Here is a 23,632-nt window from a genome sequence, read left to right on the forward strand (position 1 = left end):
GCCTTTAAGAGCAAAAACATTCTATGTCCAACCCCTAAAAATTATTAAATTAAAAGAAATTAATTTACAGTTTGTGCAGCTTTGGTGCTCATTAAAGGGATAGTTCACCCCAAAATTACAAATTCTCTCATCATTCACTCACTCTCATGCCATCCCAGATGTGTATGACTTTCTTTCTTCTACTGAACACAAATGAAGTATTTGAACACAAATATTTTAAGAAATATATTTCAGCTCTATAGGTCCATACAATGCAGGTGAATGGTTGCCAGAACTTCGAAGAACTAAAAAGCATATATAGGCAGCATAAAAGTAATTCATAAGACTCCAGAGATTAAATCCATGTCTTCAGAAGTGATATGATAGGTGTGAGTGAGAAACAGATCAATATTTAAGTCCTTTTTTACTATCAATCTCCACTTTCACTTACACTTTTTTTGGTGACTTGAATTATTTGTGCATATCACCACCTGCTAGGCAGGGAGGAGAATTTATAGTAAAAATGTATAGTACTTATCATATCGCATCTGAAGATATGGATGTGTTCACTGCAGTCTTATGGATTTCTTTTATGCTGACTTTATGTGATTTTTGGAGCTTCAAAGTTCTGGCCATTCACTTGCATTGTATGGACCTACAGAGCTGAAATATTCTTCTAAAAATCTTTGTGTTCAGCAGATGACAGAAAGTCCTACACATCTGGGATGGTATGAGGGATGTAAATGATGAGGGAAATTTTTATTTTTGGGTGAATTAACCCTTTATTGCCCGTTAAGCATTAGTTTTGTTAAACTCATTTATACAGCCCTTCTTTTACTGACACTCTTACATGTTTCTTAGCTCTAATTAAACATGCATGGACTTTGACTTTATTCGATTATATTAGAAGAAGAGCTCTATCGCATAAACAGCTGCAGAAGATACACATACAGTTCTCTGAATCAATTTCTCTCATCAGGAATATTCACTTAGCCAAAAGGAGGGGCAAAGGAAAACACAAGCTTTCACCATCCAGTGGAATTATGCAAAATGATATCAGCAAGGCAGGTTTGATCGAGAGAGGAGAACTCAATTTTTCTCTTCTCTTTCAGATTTCTGATTCTGTTACACTTAACCTTTCTCAGGTATGCTGGCATCAACAAAGAAATTTGCTGCAAATAAAATAAAAGGTTCTAGAAGCTAAATGTCATTTTTATTGCTCTGCTTCCATCTTGATAGAAGTTAAATTTGATAAACTTTCACATTTACATCTGAAAACCACATGTAGTGCCTGTTTAGTTTCACTTTTTATATCTGAAAGTGAAAGTGGAGATTTAGAGTAAATAAAATAAAATAAAAGACTTAAATATTGATCTGTTTCTCACCCACACTTAGCATATCTCTTCTGAAGTTATAGATTTATCCACTGGAGTCATATGGATTACTTTTATGCTGCCTTCATGTGATTTTTGGAGCTACAGTGGTCTGATCACCATTCACTTGCACTGTAAGGGCCTACAGAGCTGAAATATTCTTCTAAAAATCTTTGTTTTTGTTCTGCTGAAGTAAGAAAGTCATACACATCTGGGATGGCATGAGGGTGAGTAAATAATGAGAGAATTTTCATTTTTGGGTGAACTATCCCTTTAAAACATGTAGTTGCATTTCATATTTCTATTTTCGATTTCATTTTCCTTCAGGTTTTCCTCCAGGGGCAGACGAATAAATGCAACTTCTCGTCCACATAGAAAGCAAACGGATGAACATTATGAGACCGTCCACAAAAGAGAAGCGACTTAATGAACCGTCTGCCAACTTCCTTCCGCCCTTAGTTACAGTATGGTTTTGTTCGAATACTTGAAGTATTTGCTTGCACTATTCATTCAGTAGAAGACAGTATGCAGATTACAGAGTGAGCCGCATTCGCATTGAACAGAAGGAGTGAAATCACTCTACATCTTAACAGACTGGCTGGGGGAGGTGAATGGACTATTCTTGTAACAGTAGCCCTTGTAAGAACTTGCGTTAAATAGTCAGGACGCAGCAGGCAGCAGAGTGGAAGCAAACAAACGGCCTTTGCCAGGGAGAGAGGTTGGGTGCGAAGAACAGTAAGCGCCTCAGCATCATATCTTAACGCGCGTTTAGTGATGAAAGTGAAGCAAGGCTGCGACGCGGGTGTACCGTGTACAACCGAAGAGGATTTGTTGAAAAACACAATAATAACGCCGGAGGACGTTCTTGGGCTGCAGAGGATCACAGACAGTAAGTTTTCGTCCACAAACAGAAGCTTCCGAATACAATCGCACGCTTACGAGCTGCTCCGCCAAAGCAAATATTTCGTCATAGAATACCTCTGACTTCCATATTTTGCCAGCGAGAAACTGCAGATTTCCCTCCAGAATGTTTAGTCTTGCTGTCGATGTTTTGATTTGTTTTGACGTGAGGCGCCTCATTTCGCGTGTCATTATAAATACACAATTGAAAGGTGCTGTGAACGATCTTTTTCATGGAATAGTATGCAAAAAAACAATAAATAAATAATCCAACTAACTGAAAGATATTAATAAAATAAGTGTCGTGATATATCTCACTGGTCTCTGTGACATTTCTAGGCTATTTAAAAAGCAAACAAAAATGTGTCCGCGTGCCGCGGTCTTTGACGCTTTCTGCCTGTCAATCATTTTGCATGTTCTCATAGTGTTGTAGCTGCAGCGAATTATTGAGGCTTAATGCCATTTTTATGCCATGTTGTTCATTACACTTGTCAGTTGAGGGCGCTATTTTGCTGTTGTTGTTTTTGACAACCAGCTAAAATTGCTTACAGTGTAACGTCTTAATTTAGAATATAAACATCTTCATTTTGAATGTAATGTCTTCATAAAGGGTCATTCAAACCGAATGAGATTTTGCATCCTTCCACACTGGTTTTCAATTGTTTTTCAATTGTATACATGCACTTGACGGGCGTCTTGCTGCTTTTTTAGCGTCACGCGCAGGAGAGCCGTGTTTTGTGGACGCCTTGTCAAGTTAAAAAGAACATAAACTTAAATAAAAAAGTGCCTCGAGACACCTGCATTCTTTTTCCATTCATGGAGCAGCATTTAGCTTTTTTTAGCGCAAGAATGTGTTCGGTGTGAATGCCGCTGAAGGTCTTCATTGGAACGTATTCACCTTTTTCCTATACACGAAATTTTTCCTCGATTTATAAAGGAAGACTGTTTTTGTTTTCCGGTCTCCAGTGTTATCATTGCATCGCCATATTTTTTAGGGGATGTTTTGCGTTTTAAATTTGTAAAAATCTCCAAATCTCTGATACTTTACAGATTTGCAATGACTGTCATTTGGGAGTGCCTCGCCCATCAAAGTTTAAGGTGTGGGAGGTGAAATGAAGTGATGGCTTGATGTTAGTTATGTTGATAACATGAACTACTTTGAGTTATGACAGCCAACATCTGCACAAGTTAATTCTGAACTAATTTATACTCCAACTCCAACTTAAAATGGTTGTTGTTCTCCTTCTAGATTGCTCATTTGTTCGTTGCTCATGTTGTGCTTTTTGAGATGCTATTGTGCTCACTACAGTTGTACAGGGTGGTTATCTGAGATACCATAGCCTTTCTGTCAGTTTGAACCAGTCTGGCCATTCTCCGTTGACCTCTCTCATCTACCAGGCGTTTCCATCCGTAGAACTGCTGCTCACTGGATGTTTTTTGTTTTGGCAAAATTCTGAGTAAACTTGAGTCTAGAGACTGTGAAAATGCCAGGAGATCAGCAGTTACAGAAATACTCAAACCAGCCCTTCTGGCACCAACAATCATGACACGGTCGAAATCACTGAGATCAAATTTTTTCCCCATTCTGATGGTTGATGTGAACATTAACTGAAGGTTCTGATCCGTATCTGCATGGTTTAATGTACTGCTTTGCTGCCACCAGATTGGATGATTAGATAATCGCATGAATATGAAGGTGTTCCTACTAAAGTGCTCAGTAAGTTAATAGGTATAGTATGTGGGTGTTTTAGGCCACACACAGATAAATGTATAACATGATTGCATAAATTAATGTTTGGAGATTAATTCTATCCAAAGCAACTTACAAGAAAAGGCATGTAACTGTCAAGTACTTCAACAGGTATCTAAAGGATATGTCATGACTAAACCTCAAACCTCAATAAGCTAGTTACTGCATACAAAGAGCAACAAACAAAAAACTGATAATAGAGTTAGAAACTCCCGTTAGATACTTAAAATTTTTTCTTACACATCTGCTAGTTTTCCTTTACACAGTATTTAAGAAACAGTAGATAAATAATACCTGAATGGCATAGCCTACTGCATCTGCTGAAATTCTGAAGTGTGAACACTTTGTTATCCATAAGGCCACGGGAGCTAAAGAGCCGTCAGATTTGAATAATTCGTGTATAACTGTGAGCCAGGCGACTCTTTTTAAGTGTATGTTTTATAGGTACCAAGAAAGTTTTTCCTCATGGTTAATTTAACATAGTAACAACTAAGTACATTGTTTTTGGGGTTGTGGTTAGTAGGGGTTGCACGACAACTGATTTGTAATAGTCAACTAGTCGAGCCAATTAGTCAAGTCAAATTCAATTAGTCGTGACTCGTGATGTCATCCTCCGAACCAATAAAGTGTTTAGAAACTTGCCAGTCAGACACTTGTGGATGCACCAGACAAACAGTGTCCTGAATAGAAATGTAGAAATTTTGTTTTTATCAAAGGTTCTCAAATGTCAGTGTATATGTTGTGTGAAAGTTCACAGAGTATAGAGATGTATGCGCTAAAACCTGTCATCTTTCCATTATTTACTTTTTTTTTGCTCCAAAATGGCATGAAAGGTATTTCTGCATAATTTTTCTATTTTCCCAGGCATTGTTTTTCCTAGTGGGAAATACCTGACAAAAGTGATATATTATATATCATATATTAAATGAATTCTAAAATATTAAATTTATAATGATTGTAAAAAAAAAAAAAAAGTTATCATAATATGTATTAATAAGTATATTTTGTTGCTTGTGTTTCCAAAATGACTTACTAGGGTCTCTGTCCACCAGTCCATGATTCACACCTCACCACCACCACCACCACCACGGAGACCCCCTGAATGTCAATGTGTAATTCGCACCCTGACTAAAACCCAACCCCTAAACCTAATTCTAACAAATCAGGTAGAGTTTTCCTCATTAATATGAATGAGTCTTCCCTTCCCATCCACTGTTTCGGAAATTCCCAACCCGCTGTATTTACTACAGATGCATTTTTTTAAAATCATGTGGAAAGCGACTAGTCGACTTCAGGCTGACAGTGTCGACAACATTAGCTATAGTCGACTAGTCTATGTAAATCTAGTGATTAGTATTATGAAGGTAAAATAGTGCCTAAATGATTTGCATGCGCAGAGTGAGATTTGTGAGAGTGCAAATAAAATTGCATGCGTAATTGTTTTATCATTTGTTTTTTTTGTAAGCACACCGAACATTTTGTAAAGGTGTAAATCAAGTTGCAAACTAGTGTTGTCAAAAGTACCGGTACCAAGTCGGTACTAAAATAAAAAAGATGTAACGATACCAGTGTTTCTGCAGTACCAGTAGTACCAAGCACCGGTACCAGTGCGCAGTATGACTGACACACGACTGCTTTAAAATGCTCACAGGCTTAATTTGAACGCATTCTCTGTTACTCCTTTTGCACTGAAATGGACAATTAAGCCAATTGATGTGTCCTAATGTGATTTATTAAACCGCTGAAGGCTGCAATCTTAGCGTGGATGAGCTGTGTACTTTAAATGAAGGTATAAATCCGACCGCTCATACACTGGAAACTCCACAGACATTGAAAATCATTCACGTTGTTTGAGATGACAAAGCAGAGCACTAATCCACTGTGAACCACTCAGCACATGTAAACTATATATTTATATAATTAAATCGCAGCATTTGCGCTGTAATCTCAGTTCAACTTTATTTATATAGCATTTAAAACAACAGAGTTGACCAAAGTGCTTCACAGTAATAATTTTTAAAACATAACATTTAAAAATGACCAAATACACAAACTCCAGTAGTCTGAAATACAAACACTCCAAAACTGTGTCCTACATTTCATTTGTCAGACTCAAAGGACAGTGTAAACAGATGAGATTTCAGACATGACATAAGTCTTCAGTGATCACACTGGGCCCTATCATGAACTGTTTATCCAGTAAAGTGAAGCTTCCAGCAAAAAACCCACATCATAATAAAAGCATGATTCAAAATACAAGTTAGATGCTTGAATATTGAATAAATTAAATTAAAAACTTGAATAAAAATATATTAATAATACAACTGTATAGTAAAATGTAATATTCTCTGTAGTAATAATAATAATAACAACATTAATTAATAAATTTATCACAAGCAAAACAGCTGTTGATAAATGTTTGGCAAAAAAATGCATTGACATTAAAAAGTTCTATTTTCACTTATTAAAGTTTTAAGAATTAATTGAATAGACACCATTTTGATGATTAAATTAAACTTTAAAACATGTTCTGGAAAAGAATAATTATTATTAAATTATAATTATTAAAATAATTATTAAAATAACTAAACTTATGTGTTCAATAGCACATTATCATATTAGCATATATTTGCTGTGATATCGGAATTGGTACGAGAACCCTGAAATATCACTGGTATCAGTACCGACTACTGAAATTTTGGTACTGTGACAACACTATTGCAAGCGTAAGAAAAAATGATTAGCAATACATTAATGCTTTGCATAAGTGTAATTCATGTGTTGTAAATCTGTAACTTCATATTAACACAAATTAATTTGATTTGTATTCTTCTGACTTTTTTTGCGGCTACACTTTTGGCACTGTTTTAGCACCTAAACATGGCCAAAAACATTGCAAACCTGCAATCTGGTGTTTAAATGTTTCTTCTTGTTGCTGTTCATTATTTTAATTATATTTACTTGTAATTATCATTGGCGAGGCATTTTGATGAATAGATGGAATTAGCTGGTATCATAGAACTCATGCTAGAAAACAAATGAATGAAGTAAGACATATAAACGAAACTCTCTGAACAGATATATAGATAGAGTTTACTTATACAGTATAATTTTGTTTTCTAGAATGAGTTCTATGATACCAGCAAGTTTCATCCATCCATCCATCCATCAAACCATTTGCCATGCCAATGATAATTTAAAGTAATTAAAATATAATTAAAATAATGAACAGCAACAAAAAACATTTGAACACCAGATTGAGATAAATGGTGTCGGCTCAACTTTACTCTCACAATAAAAAAAAACTTTCAGTTTAATATTTAAGATAGGAGATATCCAGAGGAACGACGCTGAGCCTTATGAAGAAGAAGCTGTCTGTCACATTATTAAACCAATCAGGTCAGAGTAAACTGGTCAACAAAAACCTCATTTGATTGGTTACTAGAAGCAGGTAGATCCGCCTTCGCCCTCGCACTTGCAAAACTCTTTTCAGTGAGAAATTTGTGCTAAAAGTATGATCGCAACAAAAGGGAAGACAGAACAGTGTTTGTCAGATAATTTCTGAAAATGTTTTCGCCACAAACAAGTCATTTACACTTCTGCAATAATCTTTTTTTACACATACAGACTGATTCTATGCGGTCAATCCATTTTGCTGCTCATGACACCCTTTCTTTGCTTGCATATCGCTGTTTGCAGGTTTGCAAAGTTTTTGGCCATGTTTAGGCGCTAAAACAGTGCCAAAAGTGTAAGAGCAAAAAAAGGAAGTCAGAAGAATACAAACCACATTTACTTGGTGTTAATATGAAATTACAGATTCTCAACACATGAATTATACTTATGCAAAGCATTAAAGTATTGCTAATATTTTTTTCTTACGCTTGCAACTTGATTTACACCTTTACCAAACATTCTGTGCGCATGCCATTTATTTTTACGCTTGCAATTTGATTTACGATTTCACAAATCTCACGCTACGCATGCAAATTTTCTATCATGCTTGTAACTTCATTTATGCTTTTTCAAATCTGACTCTTTGCATGCAAATCATTTAGGCACTATTTTAACTTCATATAGTATATCATATTAAAAAAAAACACACAGATGTTGGTGGACAACATGGCAGATGTAGTACGTCCAGGAATGTATACTGCACACCTGCATATCTATGTATTTCATTAACGGTCGAGAAGTAACTTCATCAAATTCGGTACATACTCTAAAAGTATGGGAATTTTATTTACTTTCCTACTTATTTACAGATTTATTTACTTTCCTGGAAACATCAGATTCTGAGAACTATTCAAATGTGTTATGGCAAGTTTTAAATTATGTTTTGCTTCACAAAAAACTGGCACTAAAACCATACTTCCACGAAAATCAGTTCCCACTGAGTTCAGTTTATCAATATGAGAACAGTTTTACAGAGCTGGCACTGCCACAATTGAAAGACAGTTGCATTACATTTGCCTTATTGTCACCCTTATCGCATAACTTTCAAAGCATCCTAGAGCAAATCTGAGCATCTCATATTTACAAGGAAAGTCCATTCTGCAAATCTGCTATAATTTGTCATGTTTGCCACCACTTGTTGTGGGTGAGTTAGTTTGTGGTTCAAAGACAAGTGGTTTGTGGCTAAAAATAAAAAGTAAGCTCCAGGCTACAAATGAAATATTTAGGAATGTGTGGATGAGAATCTGAGAAAAATGCTGATAAATCACTATTGTATGTCACTCTCTTTCTGGTGTCTGACTTATCACGCAGATAAGCCCTCTAAAAATAGAAGCTGCTCTTGTTTAAAGTTCTAGGCAGCTATTCTAAGAAAGGTGAACTTGTGTATACTTGGTTGCTTTAGGTGCTTGATTGAGGTCATTAAGTTAACAAATGGCTTTTTTGTCGTTCTTAACTGCTGTTACTACAAATTAGAACATGAAGTATGTGTATGGGTGAAGAAAATGTGTATAAAATGTAAGTCATGCTAATTAGTGATACAGTTAATTAATTGGGCATGTTGATGGTCTGTTTTTAGCAAATGGTTGCAAGACTTTTTCCTCTGGATTAACTGCTCAATTCTGTGTTTTGTTTAGAGTAATTGGAAGTGGACACTGAAACAATCATAATCTGTGTTTGTTAAATGCAGCAGATCCCTTTGTTCTCCTAAGACTAACAGGTGCTAGAAGCTGGTAGTTATCCTGGATTTGTATCAGAGGACATGTTGCTAGGTAACAGCATTAGAAGCAGTGAAGCATGGCTCCTTGCTAGTTAGGTTGAATGAGGGAATAGAGGGTCTGATGATTTGGCAGTTACTAGATTTCTGTCTCTGTAATGACCAGCCCATTGACATGTATGTTGGCAAAATTTACATATTTCATGTTAGCTAACATAAAGCATGTACTTCATGTGATAACATCAAAGTTAACTGGCTTTATTCAAATCAAAGAGTTAAAGATTATGTCAAGTTAAAGATTTTGTCAGGTATAGCTCTTTAAAGTAACAACACTTATTTTTACCTTTTTACAGAGTACAAAATGTAAACCAGATCAGTTAAATCAAATCATGCAGAAGCTTTTCCCACAATGTAGTCATTTTTGAAAAGAAAATATCAGTTCTATTTTTTTAGCACTTTGTAGTCATGATTCAGAGATTTCAAAGCAGTTCTTGACTCTAACTACATAAGTGACTTACTGTATGTCATGGATTGATATACTAAAAGTTTTAGGCATGTGAATATCTAGAGACCTAATCGATTATTACTCACTTAATCTTGAACATTGGCTACACTAGACAACAAATTTTGTCAAGTTAAATGGTTTATGTGGTAACATCTTTATTTAATGGTTTAAATCTAAAAACTATTTTTTATAATTTTATTTATTTTTTTATTTATTAATATTATTATTTTAATTCAAAAATATTATTTAATATAACTGAATCAACATGTTTATAATGGGTTACAATGACAAGAGTAATTTTTTCGGTTAGGTCCAGCAGACTCCTTGATAAAAACTCCACAAATGCACTTTTTACAGTGTACAAAAGGCTGGCTACCAAAATTTGCCTTCACCATGAAAACTGTGTTATCAAAACTAGATAATGTTATATGAAATAAATACTTGCCTATAATATACAACAATGTTACGTCCAAATGATTTGACAACTCTCTCTTTTTTCATTACCCGTTATCAGACAGAAATCCCTAAATTTATATATATGAGAGATTTATACATTTTAAAATGCATACTGCTATTTATGTTGATATATACAGTGCATTCAGAAAGTATTCAGACCCCTTCATTTTTTTCACCTTTTTTTATGTTGATGCTAAAATGCTTTACAATTTTTTTTTTTTTTTCTGAAGTATTCAGACCCTTAACTCAGTACTTAGTTGAAGCACCTTTGGCAGAGATTACAGCCTCAAGTCTTTTTGGGTGTGATGCGACAAGATTTGCACACCTGGATTTGGGGAATTTCTGCCATTCTTCTCTGCAGATCCTCTCAAGCTCTGTCAGGTTGGATGGGCAGTCATTTTCAGGTCTCTCCAGAGATGTTCAGTTGGGTTCAAGTCCGGGCTCTGGCTGGGCCACTCAAGGACATTCACAGAGTTGTGCCTAAGCCACTCTTGCGTTGTCTTGGCTGTGTGCTTAGGGTCATTGTCCTGTTGGAAGGTGAACCTTCGGCCCAGTCTGAGGTCCTGAGCGCCCTGAGCGCTCTTGACCAGGTTTTCATTAAGGATATCTCTGTATTTTGCTGCTTTCAGATTTCCTTCAATCCTGACCAGTCCTCCAGTCCCTGTTGCTGAAAAACACCCCCACAGCATGATGCTACCACCACCATGCTTCACCATTGGGATGGTATTTTGCGCAGGTGATGAGCGGTGCCTTGTTTCCTCCAGACATAATGCTTGGAATTGAGGGCAAACAGTTCAATCTTCATTTCGTCAGACCAGAGAATCTTGTTTCTCACAGTCTGAGAGTCCTTTAGGTGCTTTTTATGTGTTTTGCTCTGAGGAGAGGCTTCCGTCTGGCCACTCTGCCATAAAGCCCAGATCGGTTGAGTGTTGCAGTGATGATTGTCCTTCTGCAAGTTTCTCACATCTCCACAAATGATCTCTGGAGTTCAACCAGAATGACCATCGGGTTCTTGGTCACCTCTCTTACCAAGGCCCTTCTCCCCCAATTGCTCAGTTTGGCCAGGCGGCCAGCTCTAGGAAGAGTCCTGGTTGTTCCAAACTTCTTCTATTTAAGAATTATGGAGGCCACTGTGCTCTTGGGAACCTTCAATGCAGCCAAAAAAAATGTGTAGCCTCCCCCAGATCTGTGCCTCGACACAATCCTGTCTCTGAGCTCTGCTGGCAGTTCCTTTGACCTCATGGCTTGGTTTTTGCTCTGATATGCATTTTCAGCTGTAAGACCTTATGTATACAGGTGTGTGCTTTTCCAAATCATGTCCAATCAATAGAATTTGCCACAAGTGGACATCTCAAAGGTAATCCAGAGTAATGTGATGCACCTGAGCTAAATTTCAAGTTTCAAAGCTGTTACACCTTAAAAATAGAATGTAACAAAAAGATGCAGGAAGACCAGAGTAGCAAAAGCAGGCACATTTATTGACAGCTCAGTATGTAAAAAGACAACAAAACTCTGGAGTTTACAATAACGAAAACCACGAATTCTACGTTCCAGCCAAGGGGAACCCGGGAAAAAGAGTCAACACACACCCGAGCGCTCATGATCAAGGTGGCTATAGCTCTTTTATATACGATGCAACACACTGCACACCGGTGCGCCCCATCAATAATCAGCTCCATTGGCCACAGCACACCTGAGAGCAATCAACAGAGAGAGCGAGAGAGAGAGAGAGATATAGAGAGAAAGACAACACAGACCACATACTTCATGCACACAAACGGTACGGCCGAGAGGGCCGTGACATAGCAAAGGTTCTGAATACTTATGTCTATGTGATATTTTAGTTTTTTCTTTTTAATAAATCTGCAAAGTTATCAAGAATCTGGTTTTTGCTTTGTCATTATGGGGTATGGAGTATAAATTTAAAGCATTTTAGCATAAGGCTGCAACATAAAAAAAATTTGAACAAAATGAAGAGGTCTGAATACTTTCTGAAACTGGCACCACTATTACAGCATTCTGCACTGTAACTGCGAAACGGTTGTTTGGAGTCTTCTTTCAGTACTCGGTTGCCTCTATAGCTATATGCACGTTTGCTCTCAAAAAATACAAAACATGCCCCTGAACAATTTTAATGATAGCTGTAAGTGTTGATGTTTGTGAATCGTGCTTGGTTGGATTAGAAAAAATGGAAAAAGCTTTAATGCAAATCATCTGTCTGGTCTATTCAAGTTTTTATGTTAACATGCCACTCTTGCTGTTTAGTGTGTCTATATCTGCAGGACATGTTTGAAAATAACACATTAAAAAAAATAAATACAATTTAAGATAACTTAAGATTTATGCATTTTAAAAGTTGTCGTTAATATATGGACTTTGTGACAATGCCATTAAACTGCCTTTTTTGAATTGTGAATCATCACAGTTTTCATCCTTAGTAGGCAACATGGGTATCGCTGCAATATACAGTTCAAAAATTGCTCAGAGAAGTACTGTATAGAGATAATAGTTAAAGAATAGTTTTATGTTGTTGATGATTTTAAGAAAGAATTTGTGTGTAGAACAGACATCAAGTAGTTAATTATTTCATTAATTAAGCACAATATACGATACAGATGCTTCAAAGCCACTGGTCCTCAGCAGATGTTTGCACTTTACCTTCCCTGTCTCTACCTGGCACACTTAGAAAGCTGAGGAGCTATAAATATCTCAAGTGATTGTCTAAAGCCTGTATGTCCATCTGTTAACTAGCAGGAAGCTTGGTGGATATGGATGGGACTGCTGGTTTAGGCCTATAATGTTACTTTGCATCAACACTGAAAAGGCACCTAAACACTAGAGAAAACTTACGCAGGAATACAACAGATTGGTTGGACTGTGAATTTGGCGACAGTAGGTCGATAGTTCTGCTGCTGAAATCTGTCTGTGCTTGGGTCATTGGCAAATATTGTTGTCCGAGGTGATAAATAAATGAGAAATCTTTTAAAAATATATAGTAAACACAAGTCGTTCATAGAAATCGAGTCTTTGTGTCTAATTTGATTTAATACATTTTTGAAAAACAAAAGGATATTAAAAAAAAATGTACTTAGAAAATGTCATGTGGTGTAAAAATCAAATAAAAGGTATTAAAATACTTTCCTTGCTCGAATACATTAGTGTACACAACTTAAATTGGTCTTAAAAGGCCTTTTTTCTCTCTCTCTCCCCTTTTTCTCCCCAATTTGGAATGTCCAATTCCCAATGCGCTCTAAGTCCTCATGGTGGCATAGTGACTCGCCTCAATCTGGGTGGCGGAGACCGTCAATCCGCGCATCTTTTCACGTGGCTTGTTGAGCGCGTTACCACGGAGACATGGCGCGTGCGGAGGCTTCACGCTATTCTCCACGGCATCCACGCACAACTCACCACGCCCCCCACTGAGAGCGAGAACCACATTATAGTGACCACGAGGAGGTTACTCCATGTGACTCTACCTTCCCTAGCAACCAGACCAATTTGGTTGCTTAGGAGACCTGGCTGGAGTCACTCAGCATGCCCTGGGTTCAACTCACAACTCAAGGGGTGGTAGTCAGCGTCTTTACTCGCTGAGCTACCCAGGCCCATAAAAGGCCTTTTTTATTATTTTAATATGTTCCTTGAGGTCCACTTATAATATTAGTAAAGTTTTTTGCACAAAAAAAGTCATGTATTTGTAAAACATGATCATTTTCTACCCTCATTCTAACCCTCTGTCAGAAACGCTCGGTTTTGGTGCTGCTTCTCCTTTAAGACTTGACAGTAAATGCCCACTGTTATGATTGGCTCTCTGCTCTTGACTGCTCTTGAGTTTTAAAACATATTTTTCAAGGTAAAATTTTTTATTTTATTTTTTTATACAAATATCATGTATTTTTGAGTCAAGAATATCAAGGAATGTCCTCAGGATTTCTCCATATGACCTGAACAAAAAGTGCCTTTTCATAAAAAAGGTCCAAATATGTGATCTTCTTCTTTCGGCTGCTCCCGTTAGGGGTCGTCACAGCGGACCATCCGTGATCTGAATATTTGACTAAAAAAAGTCCAATTATATGATCTTTTTTTTTAAACTTCACACAGTCATGAGTGTCTAAAGGGGTCCTTTCTGGGGGTTTTTTGTCACATGGCAACCTATAGGTGTGTTCGACTTTAACTGCATCTCTATTTACTGATTGGTGAGATTTGCCAGTTGCAGTCGGGGGAGGAAAAAGGATGCAGTATTTGTAATAATTTTGAAATTTTTTATGAATAAACATGATATTAATATGACAAACATAATATAACATGATATAAACATGATGTACTGTTATAAAAACATGGATTTGTGAGAGTTTTCGCCAAACTGGAGGTGGATAAACAGCTTGATAATGGCAGAATATTTACACTGAAAAAGCAGTAGTTAGAGTAGTATGTGAAGTATGCCATTGCGACCGCAGCCCATGAAACATGTGTAACCATTGTCACGTTGTGAGTCTGGCCAATCGTGAATAAACTATGTCATCATTTAGAGCTCGTGCAGCCGCTCTGGAGAAACTGCACTGGCTGCGCCAGGCGGCTGATCTCGAATAGCTCTCGCTGTACTTTGATGGCATATGTCACGGTGACACAGTGTTTTTCTTTTTTTTACCTTAAGTCCTAAAAACAATATCAAAATTACTTTGAACTCATTAAATGAAAACATATACATTATAGTAGAGGTGTATTCAAGAAATTGTTTTGTGTGAATTGCCTTTTTAATGTATTTTTGAGTAACTTTGTACAAGAGTGTCACGTCACTGACCTGCTTACTGAAATTCAAACCACTGCCACCAGTGGCATAAGATGGAATTGTTCTTGAATGTATGGGTGCGTGTGAACTCCAGTTTTTGGGTGAAATGTCTACATAGTGGTGCCAAAAGAAAGTTGTATTTTTTGTTGTAAATTATGTAATACTGTCAACAGGAAGACATATATATGATATATATTATATACCCTACTTCCTAACCCCAACCCTAAACCTAAACTCTAGTAGGTGCACTTATGCTTCTGTGCATGGCGAATAATTAACATTAAAAAATGAACCTTATATACATTTATTCTATTTTGTCATGTTATACTAGCAGGGATGGACATCTCAAAAGTTAGAGTTGTCCTATATCCCCTTAGTATCTCACAATCTGCGCCATATGATGGTGAACAGTGTTAAGCCTCTTAGGTATAATCCAGCCCAGAGAGTGGAGGGCTGACACAGCTGCTGCTCGCACCTTAAATGCCTCCTCTAGTAGTCTTGCACAAGTAAACAGGAATGCCGTTTAAAAGGTTTGTTAAGAATAAACTGTCCTAAATGTTTTCACCAACCACTGGCCACATATACACACATACTGTATAAATCCACATATAGAGTCAGTGGAGTCCAAAATTATTCATACCCTTGAGCCACACTTAAAAATACACTGGGGCAGATATAGGGCAGGAGCTTCAATTAATGTTCACATCAACCATCAGAATGGGGAAAAAATGTGATCTCAGTGATTTCGATCATGGCATGATTGTTGATGCCAGACGGGCTGGTTTGAGTATTTCTGTAACTGCTGATCTGCTTGGATTTTCACGCACAACAGCCTCTAGAGTTTACTCAGAATGGTGCCAAAAACAAAAAACATCCAGTGAGTGGCAGTTCTGCAGATGGAAATGCCTTGTTGTCAACGGAGAATGGCCAGACTGGTTCGAGCTGACAGAAAGGCTACAGTAACTCAGATAACCCCTCTGTACAATTGTAGTGAGCAGAATAGCATCTCAGAATGCACAACATGTCAAACCATAAGTTAGATGGACTACACAGCAGAAGATCATGTTGGGCATTTTATTAGGAAAAAAGTGTTCCTAATAAAGTGCTCAGTAAGTGTTAATGAATATCATTGGATTACATAACAAATATCATACCCAGTGGTATTGTGTATTTTAAAGAAAGATCATTTTGTATTTTAAATAGAAGCACACTTTTCACGCAACACATAAAAAAAAAATTTAAGTTTTAAATGATAAATCACTATATATATATATATATATATATATATATATATATATATATATATATATACTGTATATATATATATATATATATATATATATATATATATATATATATATATACATACACAGTTCAAAATAAAGACAAAGTATTTGGAAGGTTCTGTTTGTCAAACTTAGCTGAATGTGTCCATAGTCATTGTGATGAGCTAAACTTGTGGTGACTCTCCTGGGACACCTGTGTGAACTTGAGTGGAGCTGACTTTATACATCCACTAAGTGTTTAAAAATACAAAGTTATCCATAACTACTATATAAACAAGATTTTGTAATCTAAAATGAAGTATAAAGCATTTTAGTGATGTGTTTATTAATGTTATGTTATAGTGCTGTCTGACAGCATACTGTCACAGTGTATATCAAAGGAATAGTTCACCCAAAAATGAAAATTTGCTGAGAATTTACTCAACCTCAGGCCATCCAAGATGTATATGAAGATTTTTAGGAAAGTATCCCAGGTTTTTAGCTTAATCCAATGTAAGTGAATGGACACCAGTTTTTGATGGTCCAAAAAGCACACTTAGTCAGCATCATAGTAATCCACACGACTCCAACCAATAAAGTAATGTCTTCTGAAGTGAATCGATATGTTTGTGTGAAAAACTAATCGCTAATTAAAACTTTATTTACTTTAAAAAATTGCTTCCTGTAAACACTCAATGCCTCACGTAGCTGTCGCGTGACGTCATGACATTGGTTCGTTCATGCGAGAATTCAGAAGTTCCGGTCTGTTTAACACAGAGGAACGTACTTCATGCGAGAGTTAGATCAATTCAAACAGCTACAGGGAGCTGGTGGAAGCACAAAAATCGTTTTAATTAGCGATTTGTTTTTCACACAAACAAATCAATTAACTTAACAAGACATTACTCAATAGACTGGAGTCATGTGGATTACTTTGATGCTGCCTAAATATGCTTTTTGGACCGTCAAAGATTGGTGTCCATTCACTTGCATTGGATGAAGCTAAACACCTGGGATACTTTCCTAAAAATCTTAAATCCGGTTCTGATGAAGACAGAAGGTCATATACATCTTGGATTGCCTGAGGGAGAGTAAAGTATCAGCAAATGTTCATTTCTGGGTGAACTATTCCTTTAACAGTGTCAGCCTCTGCAGGCAGGTAATGTCATCAGGGAGTGCTGTGTTCATCTTCAATGTCATTTCCATATCACATCAAAGAGTACAGAAATAGCTCTTTTTGTTTCTGAAGTCCATCAGCATTGCACAGCCCTGAGGCATGTATTTTACCTATGTCACACACAGATACACATTGCGAAAATGTGTTTAGCTACATATTTTGAAATGATCTGGAGAGAATCACGCACATGGTAAATGTCATTTCACATGTCATTACCTTATGAATGTTGATTAATGAAAGTCATAACCAGAGCACATCCTGAATTGCTGTGTGTATTTTATTTCCCATAGATTACCTCTGTGGTCCAGAGCAGAACATTCACAATATTGACTTCACCAGGTTCAAAATCCGAGACATGGAGACCGGCACAGTACTTTTTGAGATCACCAAACCCCCTACTATAGGTATGTCACAAACCTGGCCACTTAAAGGTATGGTTCACCCAAAAATGAAAATTCTGTCATCATTTACTCTCATTTTGTTCCACACCCATATGACTTTCTTTCTTCCATGGAGTACAAAAAGGAGATGTTTGGCAGAATTTTAGCCTCAGTCACCATGCACTTTCATTGCATGCAAAAAAGATGCAATAAAAGTGAATAGTAACTGAGACTAACATACTGCCTACACAAGGGTAAGTAAATTACAAAATTTTCATTTTTTAGTGAACTATCCCTTTAAATTCACACCTCTTTTGATCCCCACTCCACCTAAACAAGCTTCACATTAAATGCAAGGCTTTTCCATAAAACCCTGATTTCCATTTAGATGCAGTGCACTTCACAAGAGCCCTTCAAAGGCTTGTTCGGTAATACAGACCCCTTTCTGATTCACAGAGAGTGTGGAGGATAGAGAGCACTTTGACCCTAACACTGGACGCTTCGTACGTTATCAGTTCACCCCCGCCTTCCTCCGACTACGCCAGGTTGGCGCCACGTAAGTAAGGACTTCAAGGCATCAGTGCCAGAATTACACTTGATCCTAAGACTGCAGTCTAAAATAGCCTGAAATTACTCTTCAATCTGTTTGACTTAATCTTAAATACATGCATTTTTTTAAAGGCAGCTTCCCAGCTGGGAAAGTGGGTCTTAGCCAGTGAGCAATGACCTTTCAAAGCCAAAAGACTTCACATGTTTACTTAGAGGTTAAATTGGGATTTTTGAGGGGCACGTGCCGCAACCCATTAAAACAGTGCCACTCTAGGCGAACATAGCGGACCAGGTTCCGACACAGTCTAGACGGAAGCATAATGCTTATGTTGTTATCTTTAAGAACTTTAAAGGCTTTTTTCAAAGCGAGCACACTCGCTAAATGTAGACTGAGTGAACAAACTGCCAATATATATATATATCAAAATTTATATATATATATATATATATATATATACATTTAAAAAAAAAACATTTTTTATTACTATTATTATTTAATAATAATAAAATACCGGAAATACCGTTACGGACCATTCCATGCCAATTTAACCCCTGTGGATACTACCAGTCAAAAGCTTGGACACACTTGACTGAATTAGTTTTTCATGATCTTGAAAACAGTTCCATCTAAAAGCTTATGTTTAACCCTTTAAGCTCAGATGGGCCTGGGCCCACGAGAAAAACGAATTATCAAAATGTTAATAACTACAGTCTTGACCATCACAAAATAGGTATCATTTTAAAGCTTAGAAGTTCTACTTTAGAATGCATGTAGGCATTATGACCAAAACTGAACAAGTGCTTTGAAATTTGCAGACAAATCAGAAGTGTTCCGTTTTTATAATTTATAAAAAAAAAATGCACTGTACATATTATTGTAATTGGTAAATACATCAATCTCATCAAATTGCCACATGTTGTTGGAAAGCTCTCAAAGAGTAGAATACAACCAGCCTATTTGTTTTACTCACAGACAAAAATATAGTGAGTAATAGCTAAGTATATGTTTCATGTGAACAGGTGTTGCTTTTATGTCACGTTTCCGCTTATAACTTCACGAAAAATAAAGAGAACATAAAATATCACATACCATTAATTAGAGGCGATTATCTTTAAAAAGAGCCCACACACAAAATAATCAAATACATAGATCATTAGATAACCCACACAAAGCACAATGTGCACACAGCATCTGGCTATCTGGCATCTTGCAATCTGGCTACAAACACGATAGTTTTCCTAGATCAAATGAAGTCATCGGAAATGCTGTAGCATCATTGAACGCTAAACCAATCAGATTGGGTTCAGATTACTCCAACCAGTGTTAATAGTCCTCCATATTTGGGCAGACAGTCATGTGATCAATCACTCTTATTACATATGGCCACCAGGAGATGGCGCCAAGTACATGACACAGACTCAATGATGACTCAAATGGCACAGAATGAAACTCATTCTGTGAAATCTTATTACTTAAATCATGTCTGCATGCTATGCAACCTTTAGTCATTGTTGTGTTTTGCATGTGTAATTAGTTCTTATGTACAATTATTATGTTTTATTTGTTTGGAGGGGCTTTTGGACACTTGAGACATTTTTGGACACCAGGATAAATTATTTTTAAAACTTTTGATTTCTTTGTTGTATTAACAAACATTTTTACTCAGTTACAGCTGGCATGATTGGGAATAAAGATGCCTTATTTACACCCTGAAATATATAATGTCAAATCAGAATTTTTTTTTTTTTTTTTGGTTTTTTTTGTGATTTGTCATCTGCTTCTTAGGCTGAGAGTATCAGAATTTATCATAATCCATATCATACAAAAAAAAAAAAAAAAAAGTTTTCTTTCAAATGATACCACACTTGACCATCCTTGTTTTTTGTTTGTTTGTTTTTTGTTGGGTTTTTTTTTTTTTTGTCGAATAATAGGCCTTTAATTTTGGGTATGCCACTGAATGGTAATGACAATCTTTAAAACATGCTCAGAGCTTAAAGGGTTAAAAGCTTGAAATTGTTTCATAAATAAAAATTGTGCCTATGTAAGCATTTCTGGGAAAACTTTATAATAACTTTCATTAATAAATCATTAACAAACATTATATAATGCTTAACAGATCATTAGTTCATAAATATTAAAATAGTTAGAAATATGATATAATGTGCCTGTTAACATTAACTAATGATCTGTTAAGCATAATATAATGTAAATTAAAATACTTACAAATGTTATTAAGCTTTCATTCATATATGTCCTTGCATTTTTAACTTCTACACATGATTTTAACACATGATACTGTATATAATGATTAACAGAATTGTTAACGTACATTTGAATGGTTACAAATGTCATTAAACTTTTCATAAATTATTCAAAATGTGCTTTTTTACATTTACAAAGGTTTTCAGAAATTATTTGTATTTATCACCATTTCACATATTATTCATGTTTACAAATTATTCATTAATGTCCAGCTAATTAGTAACCAAGGTCTGTAAAAGCCACACATTTGCTGTTTGTTTGTTCTGGTATGTATGCATGCTTTTACAATTTAAACATCTTTAGAAATCAATTATTAATTAATTGTTCATATTTTTGCAGTACCCAATCTAAAGTTGAAACAATTCATCCACTGTTTACAAATACTTATTTAGTACCTTTATGGGCATAGGATGTAACAAAGTTTGTGTAAGGGGTAGTTTGTTAAATTTAGTTGAAAATAAACATAATTTGAAAATGAAAATGAAATATAATCTTATATGTACATTTTATGGCCACTACATAATTACCATTCTTCTAATGGTGACTATTACACTAAAATGTGAAAAATAGTAATAGTAAAGAATGAGTAAGTGCATCCAAACTTTTGACTGGTCAAACACATGTCATTAATTGTAATGCATAGTTTATCCAACATTCATGTTTTATGTCTCATCTCCTTCTAAAATAAGTATAAAGCCACTTTCATTTCTACAACTTTCCATTTGTCCTTAAATCAGCTCTTTTTCCACCTCCACAGGGTGGAGTTTACTGTTGGAGATGCTCCCATCAACAACTTCCGAATGATTGAGAGGCACTATTTCCGTGGGCAGCTGCTGAAAAGCTTTGATTTTGAGTTTGGCTTCTGCATCCCCAGCAGTAAAAACACCTGCGAACACATCTATGAGTTTCCTCCTCTTTCTGAAGACATAAGTAAGTTGTGGATGTAAAAGATTAGTTCACTTAAAAATGAAAAACATTCTGATATAATTCACTCACCCTCATGTTGTTCCAAACCCATATGATTGTCTTTAATATAAGTCAGAATGTTCCCATAGCTCTTATCCATACAATCAAGCTCCAAAAAGGACAAAAGAAAATACCATAAATTATTTGTCCATATGAATTGTGCGCTATCTTGTCCAAATCTTCTGAAGACATACAGTGTGGAATCGGCAAAAAGTTGTTATTCAGTAAAAACTTCCTCTCCACCGCAGCTCTTAAATCTCATTCAGGCTTGGAACACAAAGACATGTTTCAGGTTTAACATCAACGACACCAAGCACTGTTGGTTCTTGTGGTTGACGTGTAGTGTTGTGAACAGAGAACCAGTTCTTATTCGGAACTGCATCCACTTTTTTTAAAAACCGGAACTGTGATTTTTATGACCTGCGGTTCCATTAACGTTTCTTGAACGTGAATTTTTGGGGGTCAGGGGAGTAAAGACGCTGACTACCACCCCTGGAGTTGCAAGTTCGAATCCAGGGCGTGCTGAGTGATTCCAGGCAGGTCTCCTAAGCAACCAAATTGGCCCGGTTGCTAGGGAGGGTAGAGTCACATGGGGTAACCTCCTCGTGGTCACTATAATGTGGTTCTCGCTCTTGGTGGGACACGTGGTGAGTTGTGCGTGTATGCCACGGAGAATAGCATGAAACCACAACATGCACTATGCCTCTGTGGTAACACGATCAACAAGTCATGTGATAAGATGTGCGGATTGACGGTCTCAGACGCGGAGGCAACTGAGATTAGTCCTCCGCCACCCTGATTGAGGCAAGTCACTACACCACCACGAGGACTTAGAGCACATTGGGAATTGGGCATTCCAAATTGGGGAGAAAAGGAGAGAAAAAAATAAAATAAAAAAATTTTAAAAAGTGCATTTTTCTGCTGATGCGTACGGAGCACTTTACTAAAATACACAGACAGTGTTTTCTGCTGTGCTATACAGCGACTGAGCTGCCCATCTACTGAATCAACAATGCGATACATAAAGCGCAAACAGTGTAGTCTGATTCCCTAACGAATTACTCTTATGAGCCAGCTCTTTTGAAAATACAGCGCAAAACACAGCGCGACCAGTGTAACGGATCCCTAATAAATGAATATTATGAGCCATTTCTTGTTAGTGAATTAAAAACACTACAGGAGTGGTAACTGAATTAATCTTACAAACCTGGGGTGCGTTTCCAAAAAGCATAGTTAGCCAACAATGGTCGCAAGTCCTATCGTTACAGACATAGTTCAATTATTTGGTGTTTCCCGAAACCCTAGAACATACACAAACTACAATGCAAAGTTGTGTGGTTGGAACTACAGTTCTCCACCTGTGGTTAGAAGAATAGTTCCTTGTTAGCTTGCTGTGTGGGCGTTATTTCACTTCGATGAGGCTTCTATATCTTGTATTACAAATACTGTATATATTTCATTCTGTCAAGATTTTGATCACATTTACAGTTGTGCTCAAAAGTTTGCATACCCTGGCAGAAATTGTGACATATTGGTATTGATTTTGAAAATATGACTGATCATGCAAAAATAAAAGTCCTTTATTTAAGGATAGTGATCATATGAAGCCATTTATTATCACATAGTTGTTTGGCTCCTTTTTAAATCATAATGATAACAGAAATCACCCAAATGGCCCTGATCAAAAGTTTACATACCCTTGAATGTTTGGCCTTGTTACAGACACATAAGGTGACACACACAGGTTTAAATGGCAATTAAAGGTTAATATCCCACACCTGTGGCTTTGTAAATTGCAATTAGTGTCTGTGTATAAATAGTCAATGAGTTTGTTAGCTCTCACGTGGATGCACTGAGCAGGCTAGATACTGAGCCATGGGGAGCAGAAAAGAACTGTCAAAAGACCTGCATAACAAGGTAATGGAACTTTATAAAGATGAAAAAGGATATAAAATGATATCTAAAGCCTTGAAAATGTCAGACAGTACTATTCAATCACTCATTAAGAAGTGGAAAATTCGGGGATCTCTTGATACCAAGCCAAGGTCAGGTAGACCAAGAAAGATTTCAGCCACAACTGCCAGAAGAATTGTTCGGGATACAAAGAAAAACCCAC

The 23,632-nt window shown here is 36.4% G+C and overlaps 1 protein-coding gene across 1 annotated transcript in view; it reads left to right on the forward strand.

Moving 5' to 3' along the window:
- Positions 1-1,692: 1,692 nt before the first annotated feature.
- The window catches only part of unc119a (unc-119 homolog a (C. elegans)), a 28,155-nt gene continuing 6,215 nt past the window's right edge, over positions 1,693-23,632 (forward strand). Inside the window, exons 1-4 of the mRNA XM_051665035.1 lie at positions 1,693-2,241; positions 17,649-17,762; positions 18,195-18,294; positions 21,308-21,480. Coding sequence (XP_051520995.1) covers positions 2,127-2,241; positions 17,649-17,762; positions 18,195-18,294; positions 21,308-21,480 — 502 coding nt within the window. The 5' untranslated portion in view covers positions 1,693-2,126. The remainder of the gene's footprint in view (positions 2,242-17,648; positions 17,763-18,194; positions 18,295-21,307; positions 21,481-23,632) is intronic.

This window comes from Myxocyprinus asiaticus, chromosome 31 (genome assembly GCF_019703515.2).
Source record: "Myxocyprinus asiaticus isolate MX2 ecotype Aquarium Trade chromosome 31, UBuf_Myxa_2, whole genome shotgun sequence".
Classification (NCBI taxonomy): Eukaryota; Metazoa; Chordata; class Actinopteri; order Cypriniformes; family Catostomidae; genus Myxocyprinus; species Myxocyprinus asiaticus.